Genomic DNA, 19,590 nt, shown 5'->3' with positions numbered 1-19,590 from the left:
CTTTTCTCAGAATGTAAAAAATTTAAAATATTTTGGAAACCTAATTTTTTTTTCCTATCTCCCCATCTGATTTTATCTCTCATTCTCCCAAAAACACTTCTGAAGCAAACTCAACCCCACCTAGTTGTTTGTAAATTCTGCAAGCATATCCTACTGTAACAACTGAAATTTTGGTTGCAGATCAATAAAAAACACTGCTGTCAAATATTTTGTCTCCTCCTAAAAAATCAACCCACTACCCACAACAACAACAAAAACGTGCAAACCTGACACTCTGACCATCACTGATGTATCTTTCTTACCCCTTACCAAATTCTAATGCAAAATTACCAAATTGGTTTCAAGGGTTCCCAAAGACTCATGCTGACTCCCTTCATTTCAATCTATTCCTTTGTTTTCATCATCTTTTCAGTTCATTATTTTGTTGTTGATTATTTAATACCATCCATTCCAATGCCGAAAACATTTCCTTCGTTATCTTATTCTTTGTCAATACCTGGACTTTTACTGTTAACAAGGCTCCAAAGTAAATAATTAAAATAGAATTTTCACTGTGCAAGTAAAACCTGTTTATGTTGTCCCATGCTAGACAATAGACAAGGTATGACTAGCAGGACATTTTGAAACTTTTCCTAAAATTATTCTGCTGTTTAACTTTAAAAACAGCTTGCAAAATAACATGACAAAACATTTACAAGATAAAAGACCACTCTGATAATCTAAAAGGCACAGTAAGAAGCTGCAGTTATACATAAAAAAAATAATCTGATTTTTAGATTTAAGCATTTATAGGAAAAAAGCAAAACCAGAAACTTCATTCTAAAATCCCGATTTTTCTTATCTTTAAGGACACAACACTGTCAAGGTGACAAAAATTTCACGATCACATCTTTACATAGTGGGTATTTCAGTCTCCAGAGCCAGTTTAATCATTACCCCCTTTGCAGACACAAATATCAGTCAGCAGGCCACAAACAGACAGGAAATGGTTACTGATCTTTATCATTAGTTATCAGGGTGGGTGGGGCAGATTTTAACTGTGTCTCTTTAATAACTGTGTCATTACAATTACTGAATCCTTTCCACAGACTTAAATCTCCTTAGACAACTAGGCAAGTTCATAAAAGACCAGAAAAAATGAAATCCTGAGTAAGGAAATAGTGCATAGGAATTCAGAATAAAGACCTCAACAGTTATCACTGTTAACGCACAGGTGATCTTATATTTGAACAGCAACCTACATTCTAAAGAAATAATGAATAATCTATTCTTTAGAATAAAAAGTTGTGACCTGACCATATTTTGCTAAACTATGTCCTACGTAAGTCTTGCACTCATCAATCCATCAGAACAGAATGGTTGAGAGCCAGCTGAATGCTCCACAAAGGAAAGATGCTATCGATGTAAATTGAGTTCCAAATTGGCATTTACACTTAAATCACAACATTGCATAAGCACCTCCCAAAAGGTTCACACTATCTTCAACTTCTCTTTCTAAACATTAATACTGATAGATCAGCATTGCTCTTCCATGGCTACTTTGTGGTTTGGTTTTTTTTAATAGCTTTATCTATTTTTTCTAGTATACCATGTATTTATGCCAAGCTGTATCCTACAACTTTCTGGTTATGGAGTTGATTTATGCATTCATTATTTTCATTAAGATAATTTCTTCAAATCAAGTAGAGGAATCTCTTTTATATTTGTTTGTTGCAAAATTCTTTAATTTGCTCTTTCTGTAATCTATATGAATCAAACTTGTTGATCATGTATTTATTTCCTGAATTTTCACTTTACAGGAGTTTATTAACGACTAAAACAAAACAAAAACCCAACAAAACCCACAAAAACAAAGAACAAAATCATGAAGCCAGTCAGGTTGGAAGGGATAACAGGAGGTGATCTAACCCAACCTCAGATAAACCCACGTAAGACTTTGTGCAGTCAGGGAAGCATTTTTGAACCAGGGACTACAAGCTATTATATCTTCCTCAATGTCCATTAAAAAAAACCAAACACCAACACAAAAACAAACAGCAGGATACACAGAAAACACTATTCATCAAGATGTATTCACTGAATGGAGAAAACAGGATTTAAAAAAAAGCTTTTCTTCATTTTTAAAAAATTTGTGAAAACAGGACAGATTAAAGTAGCCAAATTGAGAAACAGATTTCTGAGATAAGCAAGGGTTGGGGTATTTTTAAAAGACCTCTATATTTATAAACATTAGCAGCATAAAAATCAGGGGATTAAGTGTTACAATTGAGCACTGAGTTGTCCTACATAATCTCTTCAGAATATACAAGGAACTACTCAATTCCATGATTCTATGATTCTATGAAATGCAATGAAAATTGAGATAACTAAGGCATTAGCTTATTTGCCGTTTGATATGATAGATATAATTAAATTTGCCGTTATAAACAGGAGATTCATCTATACCTGCATGCTCTTGAAACAATATTGTCTTAGTCTGTTCTACTCCATGTATGAAAATTCAGTCTTTGGAATTAAATTCACAAAGGAACAAGTCCAGAAGAACTGATAGCTAACTGAAGACAGGCATGAATTAATTAAATAATGCAGTTATACAGAGGTGACTGGAACACCAATTGGGAGACATACTCTTTAAATGAAAATAAACCAATGAACAAAACTGTGAAAAAAAAAAATGGAAGTCTAGAAACTCAACAGGTAAAAAGCCTCAAAAAACTCAAGAAGTAAGGTAAAAAGCCTTAAAAAAAAAACCCCTTAACAATTTACTGAATTGTGTTTAATACCAGAAGCGTAGGCTATGATTTTCAAATGGCACAGAAACCCTGGGACCTATTAAATTTTAAAGGCAATTGTGAAAATTATTTCACCGAGTTATTTTGAATATGTTAGCCATTGTCTCCTATATTGCCGAGAACTCATTAAATTCAGAGCTGTATCTTCAAAACCCAGGAGTGTTCCAGTCAGGTAGGTCTGAAGTCATCATAGATAAGATAGCATGACTTAATGAATTAAAGGTGTGATATCACAACAACAGTATCCTTTTATTATAAGAAACAAAATGTGTTCATGAAACAAATTTAATGAAATTAAGTAATTGTTTTAAGACTATGAATAATTAAGTAGTTAAAAAAAAAAAACACCCATAAAACATACCTTGGCAGCCTTTAGCAATATTTCCCGCTCTTGTTCATCCTTCCTTTGCTTTTCTAAACGCTCCAACTGTTCAAAAAACTTTAACTGTGATCGGACATCTGTAGCTTGTTCGTACCATTCATCATCCTGTAAAATAAGAACAATGTTTTACAAAACCATGCATTTTCATCCAGATTGTATTTAAAGAAGACTATAGGTGTCATACATTAAAATCTTTCAATTGTATTAACAAAAAAAACCCTTCTCTTTTCAAGCCCAGGGAAATGAAGCCAGCCTATGGTTAATAATGCAGCTAGAATCTGATTATTTAATTAATATCTAAGCAAATTAAAAATCCAAGGATTGATTTATCAGCACTAGAGACAAAGAGTTAAAAAAAAAACAATTAAAAAAACCCAACCGGACTTACTGATTAAAACCCCCTAAGATGCTTAACTTTATTACTGAACAATCCTAGATATAGGAGCCTGGTTATAAACTGCAATTCCTGTGTTAAGATATTATTATAAATGCAACTTTGGCTTAACACTGTCTAAGCAAAGTGTTTTCTTCTCAGACACCATCCTAGGGAGAAGGAAGGAGGGATTTAACACTGCTGAAGCTGATGAAGAGTATTGGAAAGAAACAAGGATATTTTACTTTAGTCAAATATAGTAGAATATATCCGTCAATTGCAAGGAAGGATGTAAGTGTAGGTAATACTTAGGCATAGTGGCCTTTATTTTTTTTAATCCATTTTTCTATCACAGTGATGTTGATTCTAGTCACAAATCCCAAAGATAATTTTTCTTGCAAATGCCACATATAATTAGTCCAACTGTGACTCAGGTTTGTCAAATAGGTGGACAAAGATATAGTCCAAAGTTGTTCCACCAGGCTTTCAAGAATAGAAAAAAATAATAAAACCAAAAACAAGCAAAAACCCAAACCAGAGCTACTCTATATATATACACACACCCCAAAGAAATCTGAACACAGCTTAGCCACAACACACAACTACAGTTATTGCTATCTTGCTTTTACATCAGTTTGACAACTATTAGCATCTTCCTTTCTTCAAAAAAGATATATTTATCAAAGATGTTTGATTTATTTGAATTTCAAACTGGTTTGCAGATTCTTATTTAAATTTTTTCCCTGGTTTAAGATATCTAAATTGTTTTCATTTTCTTCAAGAATACAATCACTAACAATGGAATCAGAGTAGCCTTTTATCTTGAAATATTATTTTTAAAGAGAATGCCATTGTTTAATTACAGTGCAGAATTTATAGCTGAATTCTTTAGTGCTGTTTTAAGACAAATTGGTAGCTTTTGTAAAATATTAGTATTTCTCACAGCCAAGGACATGTGAAGTTACTATAGATTCCTCTATATTGAAGCAGTTTTGATCCAATCAATGGATACCTTGGTCAAAAAAGGAGACATCAAGAATCAACAGTCTTAGCCGCAATCCATGATCAGAAATTGCTTAACAGATGCTCCATGCTAGGCAGCTCAGCACAGAAGGATAAAAGCACAATTCTACACACAAATTCTGTCACAGAGGAGGAAGACAGATCTGGCAAGCAGTGCTAACATCCCACCACTTTCTATTTGCTGAGGTAGACAAACCTGCAATTAAAACATACTTTGCAAATGGAACGAACACAACACACCTACCATGTGCTAAGAAAAAAGGGCATCATACTGCATTATTCTGTAACACACAATACCTTTCTTTGCACACTTACTTTGTAGGATTCCATTCGGTGCTGGGTTATCACCGTTACTTTTTCTATTACTGTTCTTAATCTGTTTTGTGTTGCATGGGAAATAAACGTAACCACCTCAGCTGGCACATCAGTAATTCCTAGTTTTTTAGCTAAAGCAAAACACAAAACAAAGCAGAATTAGCTTACTCCCCACAAAAAACAACCAAACCAGAAAAACCTCTAAAGAACATAAAGCCATAACTTCATTTTCCTGAACAGAAAAATCTGACTCTGTATTTATGCAGCTTTGGTGATACATTCATGACCCCTTGAAAAGAGGTGTGACTACACTTTAAGGTTTAGAAGAGAAACCAGAGAATTTTTTTACCATTTAGAAAGTATTTAAGAACTTTACTGAAGTTTACCTCAGTATATTAAAACAAAGCATAACAGGCTATGAGACAGTTTGAGTTCTCAGTTGTTCTACACAACAAAAAGCAATTCCTTTATCTTCAGAAGCGTTAGTGCAGATTAATTTCAGTGTCAATGAGGTGAGGCTGCAGCCCAAAGCATACTGTCGCATGCTTCAGCCTACACTGTTGGCATATTATCGATAACAAAAACTCTTTAGAAAAAAAACCTGTTAATTGAATATGAAGAAATAAAGTCATATTAACAAGAGTTATTTAAAAACACCAGTTGTCCCCCAAACACCACTAGGACATATTCGTAGTTATTTGGACATTTGATACTTTGTGCTGAGTTTATACAAAAGGCAAACATTCTACAGTTCTAATGTATTGATATATTAAAAAAAACACCTAAGCTACAGAAACAAGAATATGGGTAACACTTAAGGATCCATAAATTCATCAAATGAAGTGTTAGAAAGAGATCTGTAGATATAAGAATATACATACTAATCTAAGCTATAGTCCTCCAAAGACATATATATGAGTAGTCCCAGTGGGACAGTTTTCTGGATAGAAAACTCTGTGTCCATACAAAATGCAACTACTGATTTTAAACATGTATTTTCTAGAAATAAAAATATATAAAATATAAAAAATATATTTAAAAAATCAGTAGTTGCATTTTGTATGGATTATGGAGTTTGACGCACCACAAAAGAGTAAATACTCTGATTACACTGTATCAGTTTCCCACTGAATGACCATGAGTCTTCTAGAAATGTTTGTGAATATATTTGTTTGTGATATGTAAAGAGGTATGCAAAACACTACAGGAAATTTATTTGAGAGTATTTTGGAAAGTGCTTCCTGAATGGCTAATTACACAAGTAATCATCGTTTGTGGGAGGGGTCCCCGAGAAAATACGAACCTGAGAGGTTTAAGAATGAGTATTTGTTTTGTGAGGCATTCCTATCTCTCCCTGGCCAAATTCAAGAGCAAGAAACCATCCCACGTCTAAAAAATGACGACGAACAAGTGAGCAGCGGTCTTGCATGGATGTGCACTTCTGTTATTTCAATGATGTGATCTGAGACGAACTGGCAGCATTCAGCATCACCCTGGGCTTCTGTCAGGGCCGGGCCGGGGCCGCTCAATCACGGGCGGGCAGGCCGGGGACGGCGTCGCCCCCGCCGGCAGGGGGCGCTGCGGCGGGCCCGCCAGGCGCGAGGCGAGGCGCGAGGCGCGGCGAGGCGCGCGAAATCACCGGCATGTCGGGAAGCGCTGAAGTAATACAGCCCAAAGAGAAAACCGCTCTGAATTCTGTCTGTAGATACGGCTATTACAGCTGGTTTTGTGCTAAGCCGTACGAAAAGATTACGTTTCCTGCAGCTCTCCTCGCTCCATCCCTTCCTCATTTTTTTTTTTTTGATCTGCAGCGTCTATTTAAATGTATATTTTATTACATCACTACAGTACATCATTCCCACACTTCCCAGAGCTGAATTCTGTCATATATTTCTGATATTAATTTTTTTAATGATTCTTTGAAGTCCTTATCTCAAACTAACTCAAGCCATCACTGACTCCATATTGTACACGTTACCTTAAGGATTTTAGCAATATGTATATATGCTTTCTAACTGATTTTTGCTTTATCGCTAGAAAAAAAAAATATCTTTTTTTGGTGCCCAATTTGTCCTCTGTAATAGAGATGGAACTCTGCTGAAGTTGCTGAAAGCTGAACGTATAATGGAAAGCAGACATACACATTCAGATCCCAATGCTGCAACTGTTACTCATGCAAATTAAGTCCTTGAAGTCAGTAGGACTATTCATGTTGGTAGGAGCTATTTTTGCAAGTCAGACTTGCAATATGAAGACCTCTTTGAGCATGCACTATTTTATTATGCAAACGTGTAAGCAAAGCTATCGATCAAAAAGCCCTCATCTAAAAGATAAAATGCAAGTAAGAAGGGAAATTTAATTAACCAGTATCCAGAAAAGAGATTTGACATGGAAAATTCTGCTGAGTATTCTAGGTAAGGGTATGAATGAATAATTGTTACAATAATTCTTTGAATTTCAGCAGTGTAACTACAGCTACCCAACCTCCCTGAACACACACACAGAGACAATCCTTTCACAATAAAGAACTATCATCATCTTGTTCTTTCTTTTAACAATAAAGGTTTTCCTAATTTTAAAGACTTTCGTTCTAAGTAAATTCAACCATTATATGTCTGGTTCTGCTTATCCAACTCTTCAGAAATTCATCCATAATCAAAGGACCGTTCCCTGAGATGCCTGGTTCCTAAAGATTCTTGTCCTTCATCCTCTTCATCAGCCTCTGCAGTACCCCAGTAACTTTCTACTCCTGAAATCCCTCAACACAATACTCTCAAGTCCAGAAAACTACCCGGAGGCCAGTTACAGATGAATCCCTCAGAAGTCTGACCTGGGACTTAGCCTTTTTAGTATCTTTCTCGGTGACCTGGAGAGGGATACACAAAGCACCCTCATCAAGTTTGCAGATAGCACCACACTGAGAGGTCCAAAGGGAAGGGCTGACAGACAGAAGGACCTGATAGGCAGGCCAGCAGGAACTTAATGAAATCCAAGAAGGACAAATGGAAAGTACTGCACCTGGGATGGACTAACTGCAGCGATACAGGCTGGGGACTGCAGCACTAATGGAAAGCACATGAGCAGTAGGCTAACCAGCACTGCATCCTGGCAACAATGAAGACTAATAGCATAGTGGGTTGTATCAACAGCAAAATGGTAGATCAACAGTAGCCAACAGATCAAGGGAAGTGATTATTCCTCTTCGCTCAGCACTCAGCCCACATCTAGAATATTGCAGTCAGTTTTGGGTCACCTGGTCCAAAAAAAAAACTTGGAAAAACTTAAGTACAGGGAAAAGTCACCAAGATGGTTATGGGGTTGTAACATATGACCTATATGAGGAGAACCTGGGGGTTCTTTACCCTGAAGAAGAGAAAGCTTAGGAGAGAGGTTACTGAGAAGACAGAGTCAGACTCTTTATTGAGGATGGCTGGAAGAAGAATGAGAAATTAATTCAGTATGAACTGAGACAGCAGAGGTTCTGACTGGATATAGGGAAGTATTCTTCTTTATGAAGATAATTAAGGACTGGAACATTTTGCACAAATAAATTGTAGACTCTCCCACCTTCCAGATTTTTAAGACTCAGCCAGACAACGCCCTAAGCAATCTTGTCTGAATTTAATGTCAACCCAGCTTTGAGCAAGAGACTGGACTAGATGACCACTCAAGCTCTCTTCCACCCTGAGGATTTCTACGAGCCCTGTCCTCCTGCATAGCTCCATCTTCCTCCCATATTACTATCACACAATACCCTTAGTTCCCTCATACATGTAGGATTACCCCCCGGCACGTCTCCCAGTCCATATTTGTCCAGCTTACTAGCTGGGCAGTCAGCTCACCCTGAGGACAGCCTGGCCAGTCTGTACAAGAGTGCTGACTGGCAGCCAACCACACAGAACAGCAAAGAAAAGGAAAGAGCAGTTGATTCCCCCCTCAAGCGGGACACACGGAGGGGCTACCCAGCTGCTGATTTATCAATGGATTAAAAAGTAACCTGAAGGGAGAGAGAAGGAAGAATAGATTGTTCAATCACTTAAGGCTAGTTTTCTTCGGAATATAAGCTAAGGAAGAAAGAATACAAAATAAATTTCCCCCAAAATTAATTAGCATCAAGAAACCAGACTACAAAAATACAAAAAGATAAATTTTTAAAAAGTCAACTTGCCATGTACAACATTCATCATGTGTGGAAGCATCATCATGTCTTCCCTGCCCTAAATTACATCAGTCAAAATTCTGTTAGCACAGGATGTCAGAAGCAGGGTGCATTCCAAAGCTGTATACTACATGAAGATTTGGCACACTACTTAAATACTTGGATTGTACTTGGGGCGAGGATGAGAAAATTACCAATGTGCTCCCGAAACAACAGTCTCATCTAACCTTGGAAAGGCTGGTCTAGTTATACTTTCATAAACAGTCGTGCATACCACTTTATTGATCTGCTGACCTAAGAAAAGTTCTGATACCATTGTTTAAAGATTGGGCTTTATTTTTGCTATCTGCTACTCAGAGAAAACACTAAGTAGAAACTGAATCTAGGCAAAGGGCTGGAAACTGTTAATTTTCATATGTTTCTATATTAAAATTTTCTCTTTTTTCTTCACTACTACATCTCCTCCTGAGTTTCATCCACTCTCATTTATAAAAAACACACTGGAATTCTGTCTGCCATCAAAGGAAAATAATGCTGATCACTAAATAGGAAATTCCTGAGATATTCTTCTAGTCTGCATAATTACTTTTCACAGTTTTAATACAGAAAGGCTTCTCTTCCATTTGCAAGATCCCCTAGACGGATGATGATTTGGGAAAAGAAATATAATCAATAGTTTCAGAAAATGTGTACATACACATATATATTCTTTAATACCATATATATTTAATTGTATAACAAAACACAAATATCCTCAATATATTATTCACCTTTCTAAACCAAGTCACAGGACAGTGGCTTCATCTACAGATACTTTTCTTTAGGTTCTAATATTCTGGAGTCTGGTCTTAATTGTGCCAGCTGATCATTGCAATAATAAGCCATAATATAAACACTTACATATGTCCAGAAATGCAAACCCAAAGACAAAATTAAGATTAAAAAAAACGAAAACAAAACAAAAAACCCCAACTTATTTATAGCAGACTGCTATCATCTGTCTTTTGTTAAAAAATTAGAAATTGTTTCTGACTTTTAGGTGATCTTCTTAATGTGCTTTAAGTTTGGTAAGATGGCTATCTACTTGTTGTTTTGTGACCAAAAGTCTGCGCTTAAAGCAGTAAGGAGCCACACACTTAAAACATCAAGAAATGTAATTTGAAAAAAAGTTGCTTGCTTTTAAATAATACGTTTGTTAAATTTAGACGTTTTTTGATAACAGGTATATGCTTCAAGTCTTTAAAATTGCTTTAGCAATGTAATTCTGAACTTTTCCTAGAGCTATGATAAAAACATCATCAAGGATAACAACAAAAATGGAGCTGGAGCAAAGCAATGCTCCAAGCTATAATTTTAACCAGTCTCTCAACTTGATTTTGAGTTTTTATATTTTTAAAGACATAACTAAGGTCACGTTCTTCATTCAAGTGTTCTTGCCAGATCTCTACTACACCAGAACTGTACAAGACCATCAAGAATTGATGACTGATTGCATGAACACTTCAATTCTTTGAGGCAGGACTCAGTTTCAACACATCCTCAGCAGCATCAAATGCTACTAAAGCAGTCAGTTGAGTCACACTATCCTGTATGAAAAATATGAGGTATCACAAATTAATACCCCCAAAGTAAGCAAATTTCTAATCTGCCAAGAATTTCTAGAACAACACAATAAAGCCTGCCTACATATGAATTCTTAATTACATGTTTAGAAGATTTAATAGTAAACCATGCCTTAATCAGCATTTAATAAAGATCTACAGTATATGAGACAGCATGCAAAGGAAGTGTGTTAGAATATTTTTGTTACAAATAAATAATATTCTATTTAAAAGTTTTAGATACTGCAATAGAGTTTCTATAAAGTTAGAACTTGTATACAAGTTCCAAAAACCCTCAGGGAAGAACCATTCAGCAATGTTATTCTGATATTGGCATATGTGTCACTAGCACAAGATTGGTTTGTACAAACACAAAAGCACCTAAACATTGTCACTGAAAACTTTCAGGTCTTAAGAAGTGAAAATTCTGCAGAGTGCTATCATCTGCTTAGCTATCTGAAAGGTATTGAGAAGCAGAAGAAAAATACTATCTTTGCAGATAGTCTTTCAAAGAATCAAAAAGTTACTTCAATAATTTATACTTTAAGAGTACTGACAGGATTGAGATCAAAGAAAAAATTATTTGTAAAACATTAGGTCTGACTCTGATTATTGATGTGATAAATTATTGAATGCCTGTATAAAATCTCTTTATGTTTACACTTAACAGAAAAACTTTGAAGAACTGGTTTTAAACAGTTAAACAGCACGTATTTAGGGCTTGAATTTGTCTTGTCCTTCAACGGAAGCATTGGGAGAGTGCTAATTAGTCTCTATTTGCCCTAAACACAGGTCAGCCAGAACTGCAGAAATAACTCTCTGCTATCATCTTAAAACCAGGAGCAACTTCTTAAATTTTAAATTCTGTGCATGAACTATTGGCCCAAGATACAACTGGAACCAGACTTCTTAGGTCCAGGCCTCTTCTGCTGTTACAGCTAGCTTGCAGGCTGCAAGATGGAAATAAATCACAAGTCGATCCCCCCTTGAATCTGGGACATTATTTGTTTAAATTTTTATTTAACCTCATTCAACAGCATCAGATCTAGAATAACACAACAAAGATGCATCTGGTCATACCTACCTACCTCATCCCCACAGCACAGGAAGTATGACACTGTGCCTTGGATTGCATCTACAGTTTTAGGCTCAAGCCCCCTTCCTCTTTTATCCCAACAGAACCACCACAGTTTTGCATGCCTCAGTCCTCCTGCAATCTTTCCCATCAGGAAAAGCAAGGTATTGGAAAAACCACCACTTGAACTTCTGCAGCTTTCCAAACTATGCAATTCTTTAATAAATTCCATTCCTCCGTTTCAATAGCATAAGGGAAATTGATGATTTTATAATTCTATTGCAGGTGTCAGCAGTGAAACATTTAAAACACCTTAATCTCTGTAAAATTACATGTAATTAAATACAACATGGTCAGTTAAGTAGTCACTGTTCAAGACTTATGCTACACAGGAAATTCTGGAAACTGACAGCTGAAAAAATTGGGGGGAAAGGGGAGAGCAGTTCACCTTCTAAAACTAGACAACCAACATTTGTACGTCATATGACATATCATGTGTGGTGTCTACAGAAAGCAGGTCATGAAATCAATAGAAAGCAATAGGTGCTTTGTCTAATACTATTATATTAGTAATTCTAAACTGAGCAACAGCATTGAACTATCAGGCTGACTAAACATAACAGGGAAACAACTCTAATGCACTAAGGGTCTTTGGCATCCTGAGAAGCCATAAATGACAATTATTGAACTTACTTGTCCCAACCTAATCGGGTGGGACTTAAGAACAGGTTACATGTTCCATGTAGCAATGTCCTCAGCCTACAAAGTAATCCATCAATATTGCATTCATATTGCTGTCAAAGGGAAAACCCAGTCTTAAATGTTAAGCTAGAAAATGGGGGATGGAATGCAAAGGAAAAAAATTGAGGAGGTTATTTGGGTACAAGATACTGTGGGGTTGTGTTGGAGGGGCTACCAGAGCCCCAGACAGACTTTAAGTATTAAAAATTGAAGGAAAAGCTTGTTAAACAGACTAATAGTCCAAACAACAAATCACTAGCTCTGATGACTAGGATTAGAGATTTCTCGGGGTACTACCACCTAGTGATCCCTGGCAAAAGAAACAGTATGATAATTTTAGCTGTAATTTTCTGTTTTCAGTCCTTTAAATAAAAGCTTCTCTTTAAGTCTTACTAACTAAATGCATAAAGAATTAAAAAAATGTTGACTTGCTGTACCGTTAAGCCTGTCTGGTGCTAGAAAACAGGACGAAGAAAGGAGAAACCAAAAAACTTTACTTGCTACCTTCACAAAAACAGCCAATCCAAATTGAAGTCATCTGAGCAGGCACCTCTGAGGAACCTATAACATGGAGTGTGTTTAGGGAAGCCACAGGCTAGGGAGTGTTTCCTGCCAAACTAGAGAGAATCAGTGCCAAGTGCTTTGAGATTTGGTAAACAATTCCCTCTAGCAGGTACAAACCAGCACCACTCTGTGAGGGGCAGGTGGCCAAGATGCATTCCACAGCTCCAAGCCAGCCCTGAACTGGAATGGGAAAGATTTTGTAAACCAGTATCCGATACTCTTCAACACTATGCTTCCAGTTCACCTTCATATGTAATGAAGTGACTTTGTTAAAGAGAATAACTTTTTATCACCATGTAATTGTTATTTACAAAATAACGGAAGGTCCTACATTAATTACTTCAGTTAGCTTGCTTGTAAAAGAACATTCCTCCACTTATAGGATAAAAATTATCTCACCAGCCAGCTTCTGGATAAAAGTGGACAGTCTTGAGAACTGAAGCCTTGCTGGCTGCAGTATTTTTTCTATACTTCTTCAGAACTACCCACCTTGAGATAGGTAGTTCCAAACTTAAAGATTAAAATCCTCAAAATACATAGCCATTTTCAGTGCAAGACACAAGAGACAAAAAAAGATAACCAGCCACAGAACTGCAATGTAACCTAAAGAAATAAAATTTCTGAATAAATGTTCTACAGATTTTAATACTCTTTTCTCCTCCTGCTCCCTCCGAAGTAAACGCCAACCGAATTACTTTAGCAAAGTAAGATTCAGCTAAGACTCAAGTTCTATAGTGTGAATGCACTGGTACAAAACCACTCATAAAGCTTGTTTCAGGTACTATAGTGGAGTTAACTTATTCAGTACAACTACACCATAATAAGTAATTATGTATTTATATAATTGTATAAAAAGTTAAGAAAAGCTATACTGAGTAATATAGTCCGGCATCCTTTCTCTACAGAAGTAGTGGGAGATGCTGCTAGAAGACTATTTAAAAAAAAAAAAAAAAAAGGTGTGCAGTTATAGCTATGTGACAATACAGAGCCTAGGACCATCCTGAGTTAGAGGATCTTATCTTTCTAGTAGCTTAGGATGGAACTTTTTTCCTATTGATTTTTCAAGTAATTTTTTGAACCTGCAACATCCTAAAACAGAGAGTTCCACAACTTAACTACCCTCCTAGCAAAACAAAAAAATAGCCCTTTTTGGTTGTTTTGAACTTTTACCTTCTAATTTCATTTGATATCCCTAATTCTTGTAAAAGGAAAACCAGAAAAAATAGCTCCATTCTAGGGGGTCATATTGGTATAATTAGTTTAACACATCACAGCCAGGCAAATAGTTGTATCCATGCAAAATCTACCTGTATCCCAGGCCAAAATGTCTGATCCTGTGCTGATTCAAAGATCTTACGCAAGTCAGTGGGATTTGGGGCAGGACAAAAAAATTCATCAAGTAGAAAAAGAATTTATCAAGAATCCTACTTAACCCTACTTATATGATTAGTGGGTTTTTTTGTGGAAGTCATGTAAGAATGACAAAAAAAAAGCCTTTACTTCTGTAAGAATTCTCAACCTGGTAGGTAAGCCTGGGAACCCACACATCATTCATACTTTTTGCCAAAAAGAAAGAACTAATTTGAGAAGAGGTCTGACCTAAAATACATATAACCAGACAATCCAGTTTCCAAAATCCTGTCTCTAAGCTAGATAATTAAACAGCTGAAAAGTAGTTATTAATCATCCCTAAAGAGTCTTATTATCCTTAGTGGTTTGTCTCTAACAGAACCAAGCAAGTCACCAAACAACATTATGCACAGGTATGTGGAGGCTTGGAAAATGGAAGGAGATGCCACAAATCATGGAAGCATGAACATACAAGCAGTGCGTCTAGGAGAAGGGAATACTTGGTATTCAGATGGCAAGGAAGCCCTACAGCTTGATCAGAGAGGACAGAAAGAAACTCTGAAGGAACAGAAGCTACTACTATTAATCTTTTATCTATTTTTTCCCCTGTAACTAAACTGTATATTACCTAATCTCTTTTAGAAGAAATCAAAATCTCAATGTGCTAAGGCAACACTTTATCCTTAATTTTGACGTTTAATTCCTTCTCTTTTACCAATTCCTCCTCTTTTAACAATTCCTCTTTAAGATTACTTTTGTGCATTTTCATGTGTGTATCCTAAAAGAAGGGAGGATGCTGAAGTTATTAAAAGGGAGGCACTGTAGGTCAAAGAATTTTTGAGAACGTGATGTATCCAGCTCCTACCCTATAATCCCAGCAACCTGTGCTGCAGCAACTGAACAGTCTAACGAAAATGTAAAAGATGGGAGGGGATAAGAACTGAAACAGGTGCAGGTCTCAACAAGTCAAATGAGAATATGCAGGTTACAGTTTTATATATATATATTTCTAATCTTGGTTTTCTCAAAATGTAAATACAACACAACATAATAACCATGTCTGAAGACATTCAGGACCATTCAACAATAAACACAGAGCGATTGTAGAGAACTGGAAAATATGTTCACTATTTTTATGAACAATAGTACATGTCTCAGTGCACTTTTGTGCTTGGTTACTCACTGCAGAGTCAAATCAAAAGAGATTGTTAGAGGGACAGATGAAAAAGAACTAATATGGCCACAACACCAATAAGAGTCCTTAAGAAAACAAAAGAGAAGTAGTTAGTTGGGGATTCAGCCCCTACCTATTTTCACGCAGGCTAGAAGAATGTGCTTCTTGGGCTAAGCCCAAGATCAGAAGATACTAAACCATTACAGGATCTCAGGCTTAAATATGAGAAGTATATGATTATGACAATACGTCAGAAGTGAGACAGAGGTGGAGGAGAACTGTTCTAAGAACGTCAGAGATGACAAACACGTGGAGGCACAGATGCCAGCATCCTGTAACAGAGTCCTCACAGTAACAGAATACACTCTCAATCACATCCATACAAGAATTAAAAGGAAACTGTAATAATTTGCCTATACACCTCTGTTCTTTTAAAGAAATTTCTGTAAACGATGCAGACACTTTGGCAACTTTTTTCTTCCTGGAGAAACCATCTCTCTGACACTATAAAAGTTTTGTTGGTGACGCATCTGAACAGGTATCACAGCTGTCCACTACAAGCCTGATGCCAGGCAGACTATAGCTCAACATGAGGCCTCATCTTAAGGAGGCATGACAGGCATGTCAGCCAGAAAGAACAGGCACAAAGAATACAGGAAATTATAAAGGATACCAGAAGGGTAGACCGAAGACCATAACCTGAATTTCAAAACGTCAGCACCTTCATTTGTGTATGTCCAGGATTAGAGGAAAAGTTGTCAAGATCAGGACATTATGCCACCCACATTCATTAATACCAAATCCATGCATCACCAGATCATCCACCACTACAATGTTTATCCAGATCAGACATGGTCGTTTGATTTTGTCAAAATAGATGTAGTTTATGATAGTTGATATTAAAGTCACAATTCTACATTATTGTGCAAGAACAGATGGTGATACCTCACATCAGGCACAACATCCCGTGTTGCAGCTACTTCCTTGAAAACAAATACCCTTTTGTTATCAGTAGAATGTCTTTGTACCAATTCAACACTTTGCAACATTTGGCTGTGACTTATTTAACACTAGACTCTGCAAAACTGGTTAAACCACAGATTAACACTCTCCATATTATAAGGACTGAAAAAAAAGTGTCAAACTGCCAATGAGTTATAGTAGAATCTGGACTTCGTATGCAGTAGACTCAGCAACATGAAGGAGGCTGACAAATGCAATTCAAACTCATGGAGAAGAAAAGACTACAGTGAAGTTTATGAAGTTTTTCAATAATTTTAAGAAATGAAAACATTACAACCTTAGTATGAGCAGCAGGATTGCCAAATAAACGTAATGAACAATCATTTCAACATATTTTAGAAAATATTACCTTTTACTTTTTTCCCCTTTAAACGATCCTTGAAGATGCTGCTCACTGATCAATGACTTCCTCCTCCACAAAGATGTTCCAACATGTGTTGAGAGCTGGGGACATTAGTACCACCTCTAGAGCATGGAGTTTGCCTACAGGGATAATGTAAGTCAGCTTTATTGCAATATTGAATGGTTCTCTAAGGTTTTCTTTTTATTGTTCTTATTTTACATCCAATATATATTACCAGAAATCTCTTTATGAGATGGACTTTACAAATGAATTTGGTAGAGAATGCATCTCCACAGAATGATGATCTTAATTTTACTCTCCTTTGCAGAGACCAGGAAATTTAAGCCATTCAGTTGCCAGATACAAATGTATTCTGAGGCTGGGCATCATATTTTGGTAGGCCCTGAATACCAGAACTGAATTCCAGAAATAGCAAGACCTTTTAAAGAAGGTTTTTCCACTACATTCATAAAACAGAAGCAAGGTATTATAGCGAAAACAAAACCTGAATTCTCCAAATATTTCTGGGAGCAAATAGTACGGTCATGCTCTCAGTTCAATTAGAGTAAAACCTTTGAAAATGATGCCTGAAGAACCAGCTTCATTTTCTTCATAAATAATCATAGTTTGAACATATCTACATTTATTTTGATAAATTACTGCTTGATGAAATAACATCAGTTCTGGCACTTAGAGGTGATACTGCTGAAAGCATAATCTGCAGCGTTGCAGAACCAGTAAGATTAATAAAAAGAAAACCTTAGAAATACACAAAAAATATTGAATAGAAGCTGCCCTACCTTTCACAGAAAGGCAGACTCCAAGCTCTCAGGTGGTACTGAAGTTACCATTCCAACACATGTTGGGACATCTTGTAAAACAGGAAGTCTAATCATGGACCTATTAAAGAAAGAACAACAATACGGTTTAACATTCTGCTGAAATACTTACTGGTTATGTTTATTTGGCAACACTGCTGCTGATACTAAGATGGGAATGTATTCCCACCTTTTTTGAAAAGGAAATAATAAATGTAAATAACATATAATTGCTTTATAATATTGTAACATTAGCAATTGATTAAGTTGGAATAGAAAACCAGATTCTCTACTGAACACGTACAGTAAACTCCAATCTCAACATAAGAAACTAAATTATCACAACTATGGACATTGATAAGAAGACTGGAAGCAGTGCACACTTTCTAGTCTAAATAAAATTTCTACCAAATTGCTTGTTTTATACTAATTAAAAAAACCCCAACAACCTAATTCTGCACTAAGTTACAGAAGAACTCCAAATGTCAGAATGTAGATACATCTCTACACGTGCCACAACTCTGCAGGTGACATACTGAACTTTATAGGATCTAGAGAAAGCCAATGTATTTGGCATGCACAATAACTTGCAATTTGGATTATACAATATGTAACGTTACTTTTTTTTTTTTTCCCCTGAGAAAAAGTAACTAGAATCACAGAAAACACCACTCCAGGTACAGTTCAATTGGACTAAGCGTGTCATTAGGACAATGCATGACTTCAAAATGCTATGCTTAAGAACACGTACATGTTAGAACTATCTCCAAACACAATCAAGTTATGTCCACAGGTATTTAAGGAGGTCATTGGAAAGATGGTGGTGGAAAAACGGATATTATAAGGAGTATTTCAATTTGAAGACAAATCAACTTATGGATAAAAAGTCAACAATGAGAACAACTAAACTCACATCAACAAAAAGTGCAGTGAAAACAAAAAATTATGGTCACAGACAATCCAATAGCTCGGAATTTCAGAACCCACAACTGTAGCTTAAGAAGCTATAAAAACCCTCTAAAGTAAACCAAAGAAGTAAGTATACTTTTATGTTAGAAATGCTCTGTATATGAAAGACCATCATCAATAGTACAGTTTCATCTCATTCAAACATGAATACAACTGTTGACAAACAAACAGATGAAGTGGAGATGACAGAATGACTCTCTTATCAAACCAGTCACAAATGCTTTAAACAGAGGCTCTGAAATCTACAGGCCTGGTTCCATGCAGGATACCCCAGTCAGTTTTTAGATGGTTTAGCAATATAAAATGCCCTCTAGAGTATTCAAATTATTTATTTGAAATATATACATATCCATACAACAGGGCTGCCACTGTGATTCCACATAGTAGATTCAATGCACTCCAGAATACAGAAAACAGAGAAGCTATTTCCTTGTGTTTTAACATGCATTTTTATAGCAGACATGCAATTCAAGTGTGACTGAAGAAAGAAAGAATCAAGGCAGAACAATTATCAATAGTTCAGACAGAATTTAAAAAATATATTACATGTAAAATAACAAAAAGGTAAATCTAAAAGTCATGTTGAGCCTAACCCTACAACTGTTACATTGACAGAGACAGTGGCTTATTCTATCAAGCCAAGCTTCTCTGAAGCTGTTTTAAGGAAGACTACTTTTAACTACTGGACTAGGAGAATTTGGATTCATCAGCACATTTTCAAACTTCTTAATAGTTGGCCTGCACCATTATGTGTGTTCTAGCCTAAAAAAAAAAAAAATCTATTTGGATGAAGCAAAAGAATCTAGTACTAATTTTGTGACAGGAAATGTTGCAGGTATATGCAATGTTCTCAGTGTAATAAGACTTTTTCCAAAGAAGAATTATAGC

At 36.1% G+C, this 19,590-nt stretch overlaps 1 protein-coding gene across 2 annotated transcripts in view; it reads right to left on the bottom strand.

The window, feature by feature from the left end:
• The window catches only part of LOC142060976 (transcription initiation factor TFIID subunit 4-like), a 147,690-nt gene that overhangs the window by 77,616 nt on the left and 50,484 nt on the right, over nucleotides 1–19,590 (bottom strand). For both annotated transcript variants that reach the window (XM_075101388.1, XM_075101387.1), the window contains exons 11-12: nucleotides 4,886–5,016; nucleotides 3,154–3,279 (exon numbers count right to left, since the gene is read on the bottom strand). In XM_075101388.1, the coding sequence (XP_074957489.1) occupies nucleotides 3,154–3,279; nucleotides 4,886–5,016 (257 nt within the window). The remainder of the gene's footprint in view (nucleotides 1–3,153; nucleotides 3,280–4,885; nucleotides 5,017–19,590) is intronic.

This window comes from Phalacrocorax aristotelis, chromosome 8, assembly GCF_949628215.1.
Source record: "Phalacrocorax aristotelis chromosome 8, bGulAri2.1, whole genome shotgun sequence".
NCBI classification, from domain to species: Eukaryota; Metazoa; Chordata; class Aves; order Suliformes; family Phalacrocoracidae; genus Phalacrocorax; species Phalacrocorax aristotelis.
This window is presented reverse-complemented; position numbering and strand designations above follow the sequence as displayed.